This window comes from Podarcis muralis, chromosome 15, assembly GCF_964188315.1.
Source record: "Podarcis muralis chromosome 15, rPodMur119.hap1.1, whole genome shotgun sequence".
Classification (NCBI taxonomy): domain Eukaryota; kingdom Metazoa; phylum Chordata; class Lepidosauria; order Squamata; family Lacertidae; genus Podarcis; species Podarcis muralis.
In genome coordinates, this window is record NC_135669.1 from 13,104,517 (window position 1) to 13,120,222 (window position 15,706).

General features: G+C 46.0%; 2 protein-coding genes across 16 annotated transcripts in view; one reads left to right on the plus strand and one right to left on the minus strand.

Annotated features, from left to right (window-relative positions):
- The window catches only part of LOC114585371 (sperm surface protein Sp17), an 88,794-nt gene extending 87,861 nt beyond the window's left edge, over positions 1 to 933 (minus strand). For 2 of the 13 annotated variants that reach the window (XM_028707962.2, XM_028707958.2), the window contains exon 1: positions 110 to 345. The gene's annotated coding sequence lies outside the window, so the exon portion shown is untranslated. The other 11 variants (XM_077919737.1, XM_028707959.2, XM_028707953.2 and 8 more) reach the window with 11 other exon arrangements.
- A 490-nt stretch (positions 934 to 1,423) lies between these two features.
- Positions 1,424 to 14,288, plus strand: SIAE (sialic acid acetylesterase). 3 transcript variants are annotated; one of them, XM_028707949.2, is made up of 11 exons: positions 1,424 to 1,562; positions 2,903 to 3,063; positions 4,153 to 4,311; positions 5,494 to 5,666; positions 6,644 to 6,782; positions 7,282 to 7,465; positions 8,950 to 9,059; positions 9,535 to 9,668; positions 10,816 to 10,970; positions 12,042 to 12,237; positions 13,452 to 14,288. In XM_028707949.2, exons 2-11 carry the CDS (start codon positions 3,018 to 3,020, stop codon positions 13,686 to 13,688), a joined length of 1,533 nt encoding a protein of 510 aa, XP_028563782.2. In that variant the 5' UTR covers positions 1,424 to 1,562; positions 2,903 to 3,017; the 3' UTR covers positions 13,689 to 14,288. The 3 variants fall into 3 exon arrangements, with proteins under 3 accessions (XP_028563782.2, XP_028563781.2, XP_028563780.2); XM_028707948.2 differs by having other exon boundaries at positions 1,545 to 1,683; XM_028707947.2 differs by lacking the exons at positions 1,424 to 1,562; positions 2,903 to 3,063 and adding an exon at positions 1,575 to 1,683.
- The last annotated feature ends 1,418 nt before the right edge of the window (positions 14,289 to 15,706 follow it).

Consider the following 15,706-nt stretch of genomic DNA (forward strand, 5'->3'; position numbering starts at 1 on the left):
CTGTCATTATTATTATTATTATTATTATTATCATCATCATCATCATCCAGTGCATTTTCCCCTCACTTTCTTCAGCGCAGTGTTTAGGAAATCCACTTTAAAGGCGCACCCTGAACTGGACAGCTTGAGGCGGAATCCCATCGGCCGAGTTGAACCAGTGGAAGCACGGGGGGGGGGGGCGTGGATTCTGTGGACCTCAAGACGTTGCTGGACTCTGGGTCCCAGCAGCCCCAAACCAGAAGGGCCAACGGCCAGGATTAGCCCTAGACCCGCTTATTCCCCACTGCCTGGGTTAGTCGCCCCTTCGTGTGGACGAGGCACTCTGCCCATGCTCAGAAACACTCGCCCTCTCCCGCCCCACCTGAAGGTGACGTCACAAAGCGGCTCCTCGCACTCCTATCAGTCTTATCCCACCTCGGCCTATTTGACTGTGGGGAGCGGGAGAGGAAGCGGCGGGAGCGACAACGAAACCCCACCTCTCGGCCCTTTTTCTCAACTCGCCTGAGAGAACCAAGAGAAAAGCTCTGCGTTTGTTGTCAGTTACCTTGGCAACCCAAACGGGACGGCAAGCGGGGAGGGACACAAGAGCGAACCGTTAGTGAAGCTGTCGGCCGGTCGCTCTCGCGCAGCCCCGGATTCGTTCTCCAAACCAAGGCCCGCCTCTCGGATGCCCGGAGCCGCCCACCTATTGGACGACGGACCCGCCTTTCAAGCAAAAGTTTCGCCCCCTCCCCCCGCCCGCCTACTCGAGGCCTCCGCTTATTGAAACTGCCTCAGCGCCGCCCTCGGGTTTCACCTGGTTGCCCGTTTACGCAAGGGGAAGCTCGCGGCGTGGCCAGAGAAGGAGGCGGTGGCGAGGCCAAGCCTTTTGGCCGAAGCAGGGGAGCCAGCGCTCCTGTCGCGTCTAGTCAGGGCCCATTGACTTGGGACTCTGCGGGGCGGAGCGGGGGCCGGCAGCCGCCTCAGGGGTTCGCGAAGGCCTTACGCAACAAACGGCGGCGGCGTCACGCGACGCCCCCCCACAGCCGCCTCAGCCCGGCAACATCCGGGGATTCAGGGCCGCGGCCTAAGTTGGGGAGCGGGCAGGTACAAAGCCCGCCGCCCGGTGCGCCCTGTTAGGGTGCCGGGGCTGCCCAAGGGAGACTCGGGCGCCAGCTCCTGGTAGGCCGCGGGCTAACTGGGCCAGCCGCGCACCTGAGCAGGGTTGTTCTGAGCAATCGCATACGTTGCTTCGGTCTTGGGGAGGAAAGCCCGGAGAAAAATAAAATGCAAAGAGATTGTTCTGGCCGAAGGAATTAAGAGGCTGGGGGAGCCCAAGTCCCCATCTGTCATAAAAGACTCTTGAGCCAAAACCATCCTTCGCCATAGCCTGAAGCTTCTGGAATAAAGTTGTTGAAGCCTTGGACTCTCCAGAAGAAAGGCGGGATATAAATGCATGGTTAAATCAAGAGTAATGCTGACATATTTTACCCATTTGACATTATGGGATTTGTAGAGACAGTCGGAATTGCAATGTACCTTCATCCTTTGCTCAACAGACCATTCTTTGCTAATGTGTCCAGGTAATTTCTCAGGAGCAGTTTCAGCAAGTGCTTTTTAAAAAACACACACATTATAAAATAATGGAATTGGAAAACAGGTCACTAATCCCCAGTGTCCTGCTCATTACAAGTAATCTTGCAAGTAAGTATAGACACGTGCACAATAAGAGATTATTCCTGAAGCCCAAATTTGGGGAGTTGTGTATATATTTCTGGTAGGGATGGTGGGAGCTCTCCACCTGGCAACATCCGAGGTTTTTAGGGCCTAAGCTGCCCCCTTATGGTGCTCAGTAGGGAGCAGGCAAGTACAAAGCCCACGACCGGTGTGCTCTGTTGGGGTGCCAGGTTTGCCCAAGGGAGACTCAGGTGTGAGTCCTTGTTAGGCTGTGGGCTTCCTCTGGGACAGCTGCACACCGGAGCCTCTCTCACAGAGTTGTTGTTGAGCAATTGCATACATTGCTTTGATCTTGGGGAGGAAAGGCCAGAAATAAAATGCAAAGAGATTGTTCTGGTTGAAGGGGTTAAGATGCTGGGGTTCTTATTCTTATTTATTCTTACTACTTTGTTAAAATAAATTTAAAAATGGGGGAGGGGAGAGACTGGGGGGAGCCCAAGTCCCCATCTGTCATAAAGGACTCTTGAGCCAAAATATCATTCACTTACAGAAATTATAGAAACCATCAATTCTAGCATGCGGAAGGCCACCTAAATTACATAATTTGGTATTTGAATGATTTGTATTAGAAATTGTATTATAATTTGGCATTGTTATCATGAAGCTCTTATTGGATTGTTGTAATTGAAAACTAATAAAAAATATTATCAAAATCATTATTCGCCATAGCCTAGTTTAGGCTCTGAAGGTTCTGGATTAAAGTTGTTGAAAGTTGTGAAAACCACCTTGAACTCTACGGAGGAAAGGTGGGATATAAATGTGTTGTTAAATCGAGTAATATTAACATATTTTACTGATTTGACATGGGATTTGTAGACAGTTGATGGTTGCAATGCTATGTACTCCTGCAATCCTTTGCTCAGCAAACCATTATTTGCTAATGTGTCCAGGTAATTTCTCAGGAGGAGCAGAAGTCTAGACATGTGCTCAAAAGCTCTGCAGTAAGAGACTACTCCTGAAGCCCAAATTTGGGGAGTCGTGTATATATTTCTGGTAGGGATGGTAAGAGGCTGGGGTAAGAAATGTTAGGCTACGATACTGCAAAGGCTACCTATTCCTATCCGTGGCAGACCTGAAGCCACATGGCTGAATAAAGCAGAAATCGTGTTATATAGCATTCCAGCTGGTGGAGGGCATTTCAAATGGAAATCATGCCCCACACCCATCCCCTTTTTTTTTGCCCCAGGTCAATTGTGAGATCACAAGGAACCTCGCCTCTTTAAGATAAACTGGCTGCTGGAATTCTGCACGCCCTAGAACCACGTGCTGTTACTTCCTTCTTTTGTTTGGTCAGAGGGGCCATGGCTTCTTCCGTGCTGCTTGTGTTGCTGTTGGTTTGGAGGGCAGGTGAGTGCGGAGGGCGGGAGCTGCCCCTCACAGGAAAATGTCCTTTGCTAGGAGACATGTACACAAAAGGGCTAGAGGGGAAATTTGAAACGGTAGCAACTGTATTCACATTAGTCACAGAATTTTCGTGTTTATTCACCTTCCTGTTTGAATCTCCTGATGTGAAGGGATTGCAGTTCTTTCAAAAAACAAAACTAATAGCAAGGACAGACAGAGGTTTTTTTGTGAGAAGCATTGGAGCATAGCAACCAGAACTGTGATTTCTAGCACAATAAAAAAATCCAGAATGTTTGCTTCCTCACCAATGCATTTGTTATGAAAAGTCAGCTTTTGCAGTGTAACTGTCACTACCCTGTGCTTTCAGCATTTCACTTTCCTCTCACCACACTTTTAGTATTAAGTCGGGCTTAATATTAAATAAAGTGGTTCAAATATTGCTAGCCGGTGACTGGAAACAGGTTTTTTGTTTTAAACTTACTGGATTTTCCCTGGAAAGAATGTATCTGGATTAAATGGGGATGATTTATGGGGTGGCCTTTTGATGCCCATGTGGATGCTGGGAAAAGTTGCATGCAAGGTTTCAATAATAGGTTTATGTGTCTGTGCATCATATTGCAGATATCCAGCTAACCAGCTTCATCGGGTTTTTTGATGTGAACATAACATCCCATACCATGCTTGCTTTCGTTGTGTTTAGTTTTTATGTGTTTGTCTCCTTAAGTTATATTTTGTTATTTGGGTTATATGGCTAATAATTCAGTAAAAAATACTTTCACAAAAAAAAAGAAATGAAAAAGCATCCTGGGGAGGGGTTTTCCAAAAAGGCAAAAGAAGCATGCATATGAAAGATTTTCTTGAAATCTAAGAACATTTCAGGGTGAAGAAAAGTAAAATGTCTGAGGATTTGTTCCTCTTTTCACTAACAGACCTGGCTTCCTTGACAAACTTATACAGACTGGCAGCTGTTTCTGCAATCAGAAAAAAAAATCTAACTGTTGATTGGCTGCAAAGCAGCCCATTTCCCACAGGAACATTCCAGAGAAACCCTAACTACTAACAAGAATGTCACGACATTTTGTGTTCTCCCAGGTGCTGAGCTTCGCCTTGCTGCCTATTATGGCGATCACATGGTACTGCAGAAGCAACCAAGTCAGGCCGTCATATGGGGCTATGGGGATCCTGGCGCCAACATAATAGTGACTGTTTCTAAGGATCGCAACGTTATGGAAAAAATGACAGACATTAAAGGTAAAAAAGGCAGATTCAAGTGGCGGATTCAAAGCCAACAAAAAGCAGAATTGTGGTTTTTACACATTGCTTCCTTAAATTCTCAGATATGTTGCCAACAGATGTTATGACCACCAGCTTGAGTGGCTATAGAAGAGATTAAGCAGATTCATGGAGGATAACGCTACTAGCCGTGGGGTTGCATCCAACTATGTATTATTGCTCCATGTTTTTGTTTTACAAATCATCTTGAGAATATTTTTAGATGTTAAAGGCGGCACGAACATATTTCATCTAAACAAATATTAGCTTCAGTTTCGGAGGCAATATGTCTCTGAGCACCAGTTGCTGTGGATCACAAGTGGGAGAATGCTATTGTGCTTATGTCCTGCCTGTGGGCTTTCCAGAGGCATCTATAGACCACTGTGGTCATGGCTCTTGGTCTGATTCATTTGGGTTCTTACATTCTTAAAGTATAAAAAGCTTGCCCCACTGCCCAATCCTAACACACAGTCTCCTGAACGGCACAACTTTATTTGACTTATTTGTGCCTCAATTGCATACTTCTGTGAGTACCAGTAGGGTACAGGGATCCCATAAAGAGGGAATGTTTCTTGTGACACAAGTTAAGCATTGATAAAATGGAGGAATCATTGGTCCGAGATTCTGGCAATCTGTTGGCTTGGTTTAGGCATGTATACTTTCCTTGGAACACATTCCATATGATAATAAGCCTGAGATCTTAGGTGTCCTTTTTATGTTGAGATCCGTAGAGACACCATCGATCCTTTGCTGAAGAGGCTTGCCGATCTTTCAGACAAGTCTAAACTTAATTCTCTCCTCTTAGGCAAAGATCCTAAGACGACCTGGCTGGTAGCCAGATTCTGCGCCTAGATTTGTAGGCACAGATCATCCTCTAGAATAAAATAGCTTACTAGGGAAATGCTGAAATAGCCCTTTGGGGTGCCTCAGGGTCAACTTTTTATGGTAGCCCAAATCTCAGTTGTACAGGTGTATGTATATTTCTCAATTTTAATTCAGGAGCTATTGCTGCAATCTGCTCCAATTGTATATTTTATCTTTATGAACGCTGTTTTTATTGTGTTATGTTATGTTATGTGAGCTAGTTTTTGACCATAATAAATTATCTATCTAAGCCTGAGATCTTTGTAAATTCTCTCCCCCCCCCCCCCAAAAAAAAAGGCTCTGGGATCTGGAAAGTACTCCTGAGTCCTATGGCCCAAGGTGGCCCTTTCAATATACATATACGGCAATACTGGACGGGACAGGAATCAAATGTGACGTTGAACGATGTCTACTTTGGAGATGTCTGGTTTTGTAGTGGACAAAGTAACATGGAAATGACAGTTTCTCAGGTAAGCCACATCACTATAGAGTGCAGCATATGCTCCATTGGGAGGAAAAGTTCTGATAAAGGCCAAGTTCGGACAATATGCAAAGCCATGATTTCTGTTGCTTATGCAGGGGTGGGAAACGAATGACCCTGTAGATGTTGCTCAACAACAACTCCCATCATCTCTGACCACTGGCCATACTGGCTGGGGCTGATGAGACCTGCAGTCTAACAACATTTGGAGGGCTAGAGGTTTCTACCCTTGAGCCAAACCTGAGCCTGCCTCCCAAACTTTGATTTGATTGTTGCTGACAAATCCAGATCTGAAACCATGGGTTCAGGCTTTCTTTCAGGTTTGCTATTGTGTCTGAATTCACAGGTTGCAGTTAGGGCCATTGCTTTGCTTCAGGAGGTTGCTGCACATGCAAATGGGAATGAATTTGATAAGCTTACAGGCTGACAGCTAAATGTGTGGATTAGAAGGCAACACAAATATTGTGCTCTTGTGTTGTTCAGCCACTCCTCCAACTCAGTCAAGGGAGGGGATCCCGCCTTCTCTCCGGGCAGAGGGGATTGGGTGGGCTCGTTTGTCCTAGTTTCTGAGTCTCCCAATACAGACTCCTGCTCAGGGACCTCGTTTTCTAAAGTTGCTTGTTGTAGCTCAGTTGCCAGATCGACTCCCTCCCCTCCTCCGTTTGCTTCTATATCCTTCCCATGCCAGGTACGGTCGACAGACCATTTGTGAGTGTGCAGGCTTTCCATGTTTCTTGTATCTTCTACTTTTGGTTTGAAATAGTGTAATATTTTGGCCTGCTTTTTCCTTGGGGGGGGGAGGGTTTCTGCAGCTTGTGTAAGAGAAATTCCCAGTTCTTTATAACTCTTTCTTATGAGTACCATCCCTGGACTAGATTTGGGTTACTTTGTCCTGTCCGTATATTTGAGGGCTTTGTTTTGAACTTTGCTTAACTGTATTTCAGTAGAATCTGCCCTGTTTCCTAGGTATTCAATGCCAGTAAGGAGCTTGCAGAGGCTTCCCATTACTCACTCGTCCGTGTGTTTTCAGCCGGTCTTGTCCAGTCTGAAGTGGAACTGCAGGACCTTGCCAGCGTCAGCTTGCCGTGGTCTATTCCGACAGCCAGTAAGAGCCTTTTTTAAAAAAAGCAAAACCTCCGGCAAACCATCTGAAGCAGAGGTTTTGAGTGTGTTCTGTTAAAAGCAGGCATCTTCTGTTTGTGGTTTGGCCGGTGTGAGTAAGAGTTGAACAATTTTCCTTCCTGAACTATACCATGACTTCAGGGTAAAAAAGGACCTTGAAGATTTAGTTAATGGAAGCAAGCATCTCAAATATCTCTGCTGATCAACGGGCACTTTCATTCTGGCCCAGATACATGATGATCCATACAGCCTGCTACACAGTTTCTGAGAGTGGCCAACATTAGCTGCTTCAGCAGAGCATGTAGTAGTTCTTCAGTATTCCATTCCCTGATCTATCAGAGCTGTACAATGGCTAATATATGAAAATACAGCAGCAGAAATTATTTTTGTAATACAACATGTAGTTGTATTACATTTAGTTGCATTATTAGTTTGCAAGTTTGTATATGCTCTAAAGTTTCTTTTAACATTGCATTGAACAGAGAACCTTGGCCATGGAGACTTCAGTTACTTCTCTGCTGTGTGCTGGCTCTTTGGCCGGTATTTGTTCGAGAAGCTCAAGTATCCCATAGGACTGATAGACTCCTCCTGGGGAGGGACACCAATAGAGGCCTGGTCTTCCAAGAGGGCACTGCGGGAATGTGCAATCTCAGGATACTCTAAAAAGTAAGGAGGGTTAATGACAGTATGCTCTGTTCCTTCCAGCCGTGTTAGACTGGTTCCTCAGTACACTGAATGCTTTCCACTATTACAGAATATTGTGTGCTCACTGGCTTTGCAGCACCTCCTTCCTGTGCGGAAACAGCACACAAGTGTCCACACAACCTGCGGTCCTGCAGATGGTGTTGGACTCAAACTCCCATCTTCCTTAACCATTGGCTAAGCTGATAGGAGTTGGAGTCAAACAACATCTGGAGGGCTGCAAATTTCCGTACCCCTGGCGTAATCCCATTTGGCACTAGAAAGGCAGTGCAGTGTGTCTGACTTGTGCCTAGTTTCTTGCAGGTCGGATGAATAACCTTGGACCCTGCAATCATTATGATAGGAATGTAAGAAGAGTATACTTCCCCCGCCCAGAAGCCAACCAGTTACATTTAGGAGTTCCCCAAGCAGGACACAGGGACAATAACCACCTACTTCTTTCCTCCATCACCTAGTATCCAGAAGCATGTTGCCTCTGATCCTGAAGGCAGCAGTGTAGCTCTCATGACTAGAAACCATTGATAACCTTATCCTCCATGAATTTGTCTTAACCATTGACACATATTGTGGAAATATGGGGTGCGGGTGGCACTGTGGTCTAAACCACTGAGCCTCTTGGGCTTGCTGATCAGAAGGTCAGTGGTTCAAATCCCTGCGACAGAGTGAGCTCCTGTTGCTCTGTCCCAGCTCCTGCCAACCTAGCAGTTTGAAAGCACACCAGTGCAAATAGATAAATAGGTACCGCTGTGGCGAGAAGGTAAACAGCGTTTCTGTGTGCTCTGGTTTCTGTCATGGTGTTCTGTTGCACCAGAAGTGGTTTACTCATGCTGGCCACATGACCTGGAAAAGCTGTCTGTAGACAAACACCAGCTGCCTCTGCCTGAAGCGAGTTGAGCTCCGCACCCCATAGTCGCCTTTAACTGGGCTTAACCGTCCAGGGGTCCTTTACCTTTACTTTTTTATTGAGGAAGCATATTCCATGACCTGGGAAAGCTGGTGTTTTCTCTTGGTTTAGTTCTAACATGGTTTAAAGGGTTCAGTCCTTGAACATGTTATCGCCATGAAAGCTTTTCTACAGTTTTGCTGTTTTATTCCGACAGTAATGAGAGAGGTGTATGTAACAAGATATTTGCACAAATAGGATGAGTTCTCTGAGGTGTACAGATACCATGACAAAATAAATGATGTTGCTAATGTATTCTACTTTATGAAAAACCATTGAAACATTTTTTTTAAAAGAGTTACGTTTAAAAGCCTCTGGTAAGACATATATGACCAGGACAGCTTCAGAACAATGCAGTAACATAGCCTGAGCTGTGTAGATGTGTGCTTAATCCTTCAGCACTCTCTGATCACAAATATTCAGAAAAGTGCTTCACCAGCCGGAAATCAAGCATTGGCTGCTTGCTGTAAATTCTTTTCTAATTGGTCAATCTCGTATGTTGCAGGGCTGCTTCCTTATCCATTGATTCTGGCCCCAAAGTGTTATCAGTGCTCTGGAATGCCATGATTCACCCTTTTCTCAACATGACCCTCCAAGGTGTTATTTGGTATCAAGGTAGGTATTAATAATAATAATAAAATTATTATTTATACCCCTCCCATCTGGCTGGGTTTCCCCAGCCACTCTGGGCAGCTCCCAACAGAATAATAATAATAATAATAATAATAATAATAATAATAATAAGCAATAAAACATATAACATTAAAAACTTCCCTAAACAGGGCTGCCTTCAGCTGTCTTCTAAAAGTCAGATAATTGTTTCTTTCCTTGACATCTGATGGGAGGGCGTTCCACAGGGTGGGCGCCACTACCGAGAAAGCCCTCTGCCTGGTTCCCTGTAACCTCACTTCTCGCAGGGAGGGAATCGCCAGAAGGCCCTTGGCGCTGGACCTCAGTGTCCGGGCAGAATGATGGGGGTGGAGACGCTCCTTCAGGTATACTGGTAGGCCCCACAACAGAGTTGAGCAGGAATTGTATCACTATAGCTACCCCATCTGGGCTATTTCCTGCTTTGTGTGCCCTACCACAGGTGAAGCGAACACCCTTATAGACACCAGTCTGTACAACTGCACATTTCCTGCACTCATAGAAGACTGGCGGAAAGGCTTCCATGAAGGGTCTGACTGGCAAACTCAGCGGTACTTTCCCTTTGGCTTCGTCCAGGTAAGTGGCTATAGGGTGGTGGCTTGAGCCCTGAGCTATCAGCTGTGAGACAACTGCAGGAAGGCAGCACTTTCTGCAAGCAGCGGGAGCCGGTATCAATTTGTCTCCCATCCTAGCTATTTCCTATGTTTTGCACCACAGCCGAGTATTTTCTCACATCTGTCTTCGGACCTCAGCCCCCTCCCCAAAACATATTGTGTAGAACCACTCACTCCATGTCCTGACGTGATCACATTGCGGGTTTCTCAACACCCTTCAATACTGCTGGTGGTTAAGTGATTCTACAAATGATGGAAGGACAGGGTGGTAGCCTTTGGAATGTGGATGCCATTCTTAGGAGCAGGCTTGAGTCTTGGATAACAGAGTAATTCAGGTGAATACTTTGTGTGGCCTTATATCTCTGATGTCTTTCCTTAGCAATATGACAGTTGACGCCTTTGTCTATGTCTGTAACGCAGCAGCAGCCTGTGGGTCTAATGCAGTCAGCCGAGTCGCCTGCCCGTTCATGATCTGGTGTGTATGTGATATGTGTATGGTTCACAGTGTTAGCATCTATGGAGTAGCCATCACCACCACTGGCATGCCCTTCCCACAGGGTATGCAAGGTGGCGATGTGGTCCTCAAGTCTGGAATAGCTAACCCCCCATGCTGTAGAAAACTCTCCCTTCTCTGTATCCTGGATCAGAAGGCAGGTTCTGGGTCTGCTGCGGGAGATAATTCCAGCAGTGGTTCCTTTTCTGCTGGCTTGTATTGCTTCTCCCACCACTGCCATAACTTTGATCCCAAAATGTGTAGGTGTCCTATTTTCCACAGTCCATATGTTCCTGATGGCCAACATGCACACTGTTTGCTTAGAGTTGTTACTCTGATTCAACAGGCATGGCTTCCCTTAAAGAATCTTGGGAACTGTAGTTTGCTCAGGGTGCTAACCTCACAGACCCATATTTCCCAGCAGCCTTTAACCATCTACAACTCCCAAAATTCTTTGTGGCTGCTAAAGTGGTATAAGAATGCTTTAGATGTATGCTGTGGGTGCTGTCATTGAGCCATGTCTGTCTGCAGGAAGCACAAACAAAAATAATTCTATGACATCCACAGCTGGAGATAGGTTTCGTCTCAGAATATCAAATGTTGTTCTGTGTTGCAGTTATCTACAGTTCGCTCTAAGGAACATAATGACAACTTTGCACGTATTCGATGGCACCAAACAGCAGACTATGGCTTTGTCCCTAATAAGAAAATGCTCAATACTTTCATGGCTGTGACTATAGATCTTGGTGATGAAAATTCCCCCTATGGAAGGTAAAGATAGCCCACTTTCTTTCTTCGTCCACACCCTCTCAAACCATCCATAAAGATTTTCAGGTAGCCAAATCTCTTCTATAACAGAAGGCATCTGGAGATGGAAACCTTTGCCTCTTATTGGCCAGGAGTCTAAGATGACCTAGAATCTACACCAATGCTCTTCAGGCAGGTGGAGGGAGGAGACAGGTAGCCTGGGAGGCAGAGGCATAATGCAGAGGGGGAGAGAGAGGGGAACAGTGGAAGGAGAAACAGGTACAGCTGCTGCCATACATGAGAACAGCTGCTGCCCCAGCTGGGTCTGGTCCAGCTGCTGGCAGAATGCAGCAACTAGTCTGGTGACTGGGAGTGGCTGCCGGGACCATATAACACTTGTCCTAAAGGATTTTCATTGGCTCCCAGTGTGTTTCTGAGCACAATTCAAAGTGTTGGTGCTGACCTTTAAAACCCCAAACGGCCTCAGCCAAGTATACCTGAAGAAGCATCTCCATCCCCATCGTTCAGCCTGGACACTGAGGTCTAGCTCCAAGGGTCTTCTGCTGGTTTCCTCCCTGCGAGAAGCAAGGTTACAGGGAACCAGGCAGAGGGCCTTCTTGGTAGTGGCACCCTCCCTGTGGAACACCCTCCCTTCAGGTGTCAAGGAAATAAACAACTATCTGACTTTTAGAAAACATCTGAAGGCAGCCCTGTATCGGGAAGTTTTTAATGTATTCTTCCATGTACTGCATAACTTGCTATCTCTTCGAGATTTTTAGGGGGAGAATGGAATGACAAAAAGCATGGAGAGAGGGGCAGAGCCAAGGATCGAGACTGTATAGAGATGGGGGTGAGGAAAAAGAAGACTAGGGACAGTGGCAGTAGGTGGACAATTAAAAGCTAGGGGGGGGGGGCGTTCCTCAATCTGTTGCCCTCCTTTCTCAGACAACTGTTATGAACCTTAACTAACACAATTGTTCTCAGCTAGCATAACGTTTCTCTACATCCATGAGAGCTAAATGGGATTTTTATGAGAACCCCAGTAGTAATCCCCTCCTTTCTTCCCTCCCCCTGCTACTTTCCCTTGATTTGCAGCATCCATCCTCGAGATAAGCAGACAGTGGCCTCTCGATTGCTCCGTGGTGCCTTGGCATTAGCGTACGGTGATAAAAGCATCGCTTTCCAGGGCCCATACCCTGAGAGAGTGGAGGTGGATGTAGCCCGCAAAAGTATCAATGTTTCCTATAAAGGAGATATCCTGCTTCGCCGCTTGACCAATAACACGTTTGAGGTAAGAACCGCAGGGGAAAGGGGTACTCTTTCTGCCATGTACCATGTCGGAAAAACACAGAGTTGTGCTGCCCATTAGACAAGCCATTCATTCGTCCAGTTTACTCATTCCTGAATCCAGCAACGCCAGCCTGGTTTGTGTCCCATAAGAAAGAACAGACTGAATTGATGTGGACCTGCTATATTTCTATCCTTTATGTTTTTACCAATTCAGATAGCAATATTAGATGCCAGGATTATATTATTCCCCTTAACTGGGCTTGTAGCAACTTCAGGAATGGAGGAATAGGGTGGGTAAAAACCAATGGTTTTAAAAATAATAATAATAATAAAATTGATTTTTATTTAAATCAGGTTTTTTAAAAATAAAATGCTTCTGGAGGAAAACTCTTTCTAAAGATAGTTCTTTATTTAAGTTACATTATTGTCCAAAGGCTATTCATCAGGAAATAAGGATTTGTTTTAAGTTTTTCCTGTGTGCTAAAACTCAGTCTAAGTTTTCTTTTTAAAAATTGTTTAACCACATCAATTAACAAACATGAGTACATCTGCTATAATGTTATTGTTTTAGTTAAATAAATTGTTATTAAGGAAATCATTATTTTTCTCCTTCCAATAAAGCTCAGCAGAAAAGTTGTCCAAATATAAGCAGTCAACTTATTAAACCTCACAATAATTTCATAATTATCTGTCTATGTATTTCTAATAGTATAACCAAATCTGTAATTTTTGATGCAACTGTAAAAATTACTCTGAAAATTGATTATTCCAAAAATGAAACCTTCATCTGGTTGTAAATATTAAGATTATACCAGCAAGAATGAGTCTTTCTGAAGAAAAAAAAAAGATTTAAATCAAGTCTTACTGTCTAGTGATTTAAATCGTGATTTAAATCAAATCCACCCTGGGATTAGATGAGGAAGACAACATAGTGGGGAAAGGGTTACATGCCCTCTTGCCTAGCACTGCTGCTCCTATCTAATTTCCATTCCCCATTGACTGCTGTGTGGTGGGGGGCAGATCAAAACATCAGCATGCCTGATCATGGCTCCACTGAATAATGTGTACTTTGGCCCAGAGTCTGGTGCCAAGTGCATCTTCCACAAGCTGAAAAGGAGCTACATGTGTGGAATGACTCTACCATTCTAGGGCTTTAGGTCCTGGGGCTTCATCTGAAGCAAATTTGGGTAAGTCCTCTATCTCTCTCTTTGGCAGGTGTGCTGCTCTGCAGAGTCATTGTGCCATTGGAGCCCAGTATCCATTGCTACCAGCGCTTCCCACACAGTGATTCTCCACAACCCAGAGTGCCCAAATAGCACCGTCGGCCTCCGCTACGCGTGGAATGAGTGGCCATGCGACTACAAGCTATGTCCTATTTACAACACAGATGGATTGCCTGCCCCTCCGTTCATCACATTTTCGCAGAAGAACTCTGGTTGGACTATATCGTGAGCAGAAAGATGGGTGGACAGTCATATTTTGGCCTCACAGGCTGCCCTATGAAGTTCTGAAAAATTGTAGTGGCAGATTATGTTTCTCAATGTAGTAAACCTCTCTGACAGAGGGAGAGAAAAACCTTAAAATTGGGGGTTGTGGTTGCTTACGCCTCAGAAAAGATTATAGAAGTTGCTGCTGGGGAACTTACATTGCACTTAGCACCTGCATGAACCTTTTATGGGCCCTTCTTCACTGCCTGCTCTGAAGTTTTGCAGAAACCGCATCATCTTAGTGAAACAAGGCAAACCTGCTCAAAATTCTCTCTGTGCAGCTCTCCAAAGGAAAAGGCCTAATTTGGACCACGGCTTTGGACTAAAACAGGTGTAGTGCAACATAATACATTTGTTTGCTGCTTCTAGAACATAGCTGAGTTGGCTCTTGAGGGGACTCTCTCTTGGGTTTCCCCTGCAGCTTTTGTTCCAGAACTACAATAAATTGTTCCACCTGGAGTAACACATACAACTCTGTTCCACATAGGTTAAATTCTATATTGAAATGCCCTAATTTTGTTACCCGGCTTCTACTTTGAAAAAGAGAGTACAGTAAAGTTAAAAGGTAAAGAATGTCAGGTTTGGAACTTAACTGGTTAAGAAGTTCCCATGATGCCTCAACATTCAGACGTCAGCTGTAGAAGCTGGGAGGAGCCTGGGAGGAGTTTCGTTCTGTTCCCCTCTGGTCTTTGAGGGAGAAAGACGTAGCCTGTAATGGCGGAAAGGAGCCCAGGAGATCCCTGGGGGAATGTCGGAATAAAGAGCTGAAATGGACAAACCTGGACTCTGTGTGTGTTTGTCTGGAAGCTAAGTGAAGGACGTGACAGTTTATCACCGCTGTGTTTATCTCTGCTAAGGTGTGACTGGAGCTACCGGACGACGGAGCTGAGTGGCGCAGCTGAGGGAAGCGCGCCGGACCGGGCTGCCATAAAAGCTAATTGAGGACCAATAAATCAATTAGCTGGGGTCCCAATATATCTATTGCCACAGGTTATGGGTACTAATCACCGCTTGTAAAACCGTCACTGAAGAGGCTGCCGGAATGCGTTTGAAGTTGGCGATCGGAGCAACGGAGCGGCAGGAGATGGTGTTTTTGCCTGGTGTTAAGAGGCAAGGAGTAGCTGCGGAGCTAAAAGCGGCTGACTGAAAGACACAAAGTGGTTGCCTGTGTTGCTGAGAGCGGAAGAGCAGCTGGAATATCGTTTCTCCACGGAAGGGAGTGCCAGAGGAGCTTGTGATCTGTAAGTAAAGCTTGGGGCCCCTTGGGAGAACGGAAGAGGATGGCAGGCTGCCAGGTCTTGGAGGACATTCCATGCTCACTTTAAGAAGTCGGGCAACCTGGCTGCTGATCTGAAGTCTACTGTTCTGGGTGCCAGGAAGCCAGAGGCCGTTTGCCTAGTGCTCCAGGGAGTTTGTGAGGCTGGAGGCAGACAGCAAGGGCCGGGAGATGGCTGCTTCAGAACAGGAAGGCAAGATGGTGCTGACCACCTTCGTGAGAGCCGGTGCACAGCTGGGAAGGGCTGTGGGCCCCAGAGGGGGGACTATCTAAAAGGGCTGTCTGGGAGTGTGTTGTGAAGCTTCAGCAAAAGGCCAGAGCCCTGGAGAAAGAATACAAAAGCCTAGAGATGGCTGGAGCCCCTATCCCTGATGCTTTAGCCACAAGGAGTGCTGCTGAGCAGGTCGGGGGGGGGGGGGCGAAGGTTTCCAAAGGCAAGTTTAAGAAGCCTGCTGGAATGAAGTGGAGGTTCAGAGGGGGCAGAGCTGGCAAGGAGTGCTTTTCCGGAAGAAGGAGAAGGAGGCCAGCGGGAGGAGCCCAAGGCAGTGATTTTCCACTGGAGTTCAACATCTGCGTGAGGAGCTTGGAGAGAGGCAAGCTGCTGGGAGCCCTTTACCTACCACTGGGGGTGCAGGAAAGCGTCCTGGGAGCAGTGGGAGCAGTGGGGGGGCGGTGAGCAGTAAAAGCACAGAAAAGCCTCTTTTTCC